Source organism: Haplochromis burtoni, unplaced genomic scaffold (assembly GCF_018398535.1).
Source record: "Haplochromis burtoni strain Fernald_Lab_line unplaced genomic scaffold, NCSU_Asbu1 Contig_950, whole genome shotgun sequence".
Classification (NCBI taxonomy): domain Eukaryota; kingdom Metazoa; phylum Chordata; class Actinopteri; order Cichliformes; family Cichlidae; genus Haplochromis; species Haplochromis burtoni.
In genome coordinates this window covers 55,054-58,282 of record NW_024583311.1, presented here as the reverse complement: position 1 = coordinate 58,282, position 3,229 = coordinate 55,054, and the positions used below count along the sequence as shown (strand labels likewise).

The 3,229-nt window shown below is 38.5% G+C and overlaps 1 protein-coding gene across 1 annotated transcript in view; it reads left to right on the top strand.

Annotated features, from left to right (window-relative positions):
* Positions 1-2,763, top strand: part of LOC102295266 (polyunsaturated fatty acid lipoxygenase ALOX15B-like) — a 47,775-nt gene extending 45,012 nt beyond the window's left edge. The window contains exons 12-13 of the mRNA XM_042216180.1: positions 1,713-1,883; positions 2,024-2,763. Coding sequence (XP_042072114.1) covers positions 1,713-1,883; positions 2,024-2,203 — 351 coding nt within the window. The 3' untranslated portion in view covers positions 2,204-2,763. The remainder of the gene's footprint in view (positions 1-1,712; positions 1,884-2,023) is intronic.
* The last annotated feature ends 466 nt before the right edge of the window (positions 2,764-3,229 follow it).

Below are 3,229 nucleotides of genomic sequence, written 5' to 3'. Positions count from 1 at the left end.
AAGTGCTTGCTCATAGGGGGTCATATGATTGTTGGGTTTTTCTCTGTATCTATGAAGCGCCTTGAGGCAACTTTTGTTGTGATTTGGCGCTATATAAATGAAATTGAATTGAATTGAATTACAGTCAGCAGCATCAAACACTAAATTGTAGCCTGGTAGAAAAAGCAAAGAAAAGAGTCTGTCTTTAAGTTGTTTTTTTAAAAACTTAGAATTCACTGCAGTCCATGGGCTTATGGTGTTATAGACACTAGATATTTGAGCAAATCAGCAAAGAATTATTTATTTACTAAGATTTCATTAAGTTCAAGATCAGGACTTTTTTCACAGTGAGTAATTCAAATCACCCAGCCACCAACATGTTACTCACTAACCTTGTGCAGTGGATATAAAAATATGTTCTCTTGGCTAAAATGTGATCAGTTTTCAGTACAGTGGTCCCTCACTGTAGTGCGGTTCACCTTTTGCGGCCTTGTTGTCGCAGATTTTTTATTTATTTATTTTTAATTTTATTTAAATGCTTTTTTTAAGTGCAATATTAAGTGCATTGTGGTCTGGGTCCTGATTGTCTGTAGACTATTGTCAGTAAATCTCGTGCTGTGTCTCCTATCCAGTACAGAATGCATTCAGCTTGTCAAATATAATCACTAACACTGTGACTCTGAAGTGCTGTACTGTTTGTTTGTAAGTTTTCTCCCCAACAATGTCGACGAGACATTTTGCACCATCAAAGGCACCTGTGGTAGCACCCAAAAGGCAGAGAAACATGCTAATCATTGCACAAAAAGTTGGACTTCCGCACTTGCTAAAGGAAGGTAGAAGTTAACGTATTTTTCAGCCCATTATGCTGGGCATACACTGTGCAATTTTTGGCTCATTTTGATTTTTCAGTCGTGCGACCGTTTTGGTGATTGGAAACCTGAGTTTCGCCTTCATCGTGTGTCATGCATCGTGTAGTATACGTGGGGTAACGAGATTAACACCTCATGACCAGCTCCCGATCATCAATCGCTTCGTCGTAAGAAAATCAAACCAGTTTGAAATCCTGTCAGCCGTCGTGAGGGTGTCACCACAGCCTCTCACACTGCGGACGCGCAAACACAGAAATGAAAGTGAAAAAACGAAGTAGCACAGCAGTGCAGCGTGTGATCTGGACATAAGCGATGGAGGCACAACTTGTAGAACTTTGGCAAGCGCATCCGAGCCTTTTAGATTTGGCCTCACAAAATGATCATGACTACAACAACCGTGAAAATAGTTGGATTTACATTGCTGCTCAATCACAGCTGCCTGATCAATGTTTTTCATTAGCAATTTAGCAAAGTTGATGGTGGTGGTGCGTGTCTGTGTGAGTGAAAGACAGAGAGGGAGAGCGAGCGACAGATTATCTGTTATAACCTTCATTTTATGGACGCACAGTGTGAGCACTCAGGTCACATCAGGGCATCGGGCTGTACAGTGTGAGACCCTGCATCGTGACCTACGAACTTCTAACCCCTGTGAGTCAATCGTGCAGTTTGAGCAGAAGCTGAATAACGCGACTGAAAAAACTGCACAGCGTGTGATGTTACACTTGATGGATAAATCTGGATGTGAAACACCTTAGAAATCATGTGGAATATTTGGTACATTTGGATCCAAAGGTTAATGCTATCAGACCTAAAAACTATCCCTCAAAGCCTATAAATAATGTATCAATTACTTCACCAATGCAGTACGATTTTGGTGGCTGGATGCCCAACAGTCCTACTACCATGGAACTTCCCCCACCAAAAGAAAAGGGGACAACAACTGAGAAAACGATACTGGACGCATTCCCCAGTGTTAACACAACAGTGCATGCCATGTCCACAGTATGGCTACTCAGCAAGCAGTCCTCTGATAGTGTAAGTACTCACCAAAGATGTTATGTTTTATGTTGCTTTTTGTTTATTTTAATGTAAAATACATGAAAATTTTGCTAGAGTTACATATTTGATCAACGTGATAGTGGAACCAAAACTAAATGTACCATTGATCTCATCAGATTTTTCTTGGCAACTACCCAGAGAAGCATTTTACTGAGAGGTTTCCTCTCCTGAAGATAAAAGAATTTCAAGAAGAGCTCAAAAAGCTGAGTGCAGACATCAAAGCTAGAAACTCAAGGTTGGACTTGCCGTACACATACATGGATCCAGAGGTGGTTGAAAACAGTGTATCTATTTGAATGAATATTGAAAGGCATCTTCTCCTTCAGCTTCATATTAATTTAATGGGGTAGGGGGAAGAGTGTGTGTCCAGATTTAAACTTTTTCCACTGATTTAACTTTTGTGTACATCATAATCTTAAAACTTCTTAATAGTGTATCGGTGATTATAACAAACAGGGAAACTGTAAGAATGAATGTAAAGGTGTTGCAGTCAGGAGGTTTTTATGAAGAGGGGGGTTTGTGTAGTCATGGCCTTTTTTGTCTCAAGATATGAATTATTTGATTTATATTTGTTCTTATTTCAGTGTGTATTGCATGTCTGTTGTGTAACAGTTACTGATCACTGAGTTTCTCCTTTCTCAAATTCTGATAATAAAAAAACTTAGCAAACAAAGCTTAATCCATATAAAATATTTACATTCCGTACAGATTAATAGAGTTTATGCATCTTAGGAATTGTGTGACAAGTGATGATAAAATACTGTGTAACTGCCGTGTTGTGATCACATGTTTAAACATTAAAGTCAAAGCTTGAAGCACCATGTTATCAATCTGTGTGACTTCAGTTATGACTGGATCCATTATGTTTTGTTACACAGCTGATTATTGAGGATGCATCAAATAAATGCTTATAGCTTAATTTTCAACTGAGCTGACAGGCGATACTGTATATAAAACATGGATATGCACATTGTCACCCAATCAACGTTGAACTCATTTAATGGCAGATCTATGACCATCACCATGTTGGTTTCATGGAGCTTGAGGTAAGCATACTCGGAAAAGATGGTGGAGTGCTTAGTTATAAGCTAATGCTAGCTAGCTTGATTACTGTTAGGTTCATTTTTGAGAGAGAAGTCAAATATACTCAAAGATACAAACATTTGATGCTAAATATGAGATACAAACTGTGGAATATGACAGAACCCAACTCCTCAAGTATTCAACTTTAAGCCAAAATTCAGCTTTATTGTCAGTACTGGACTCCGGATTGATACTGTGTTAAGAGTAGAATAGAGTAGAAAATATCAAGTATACACATA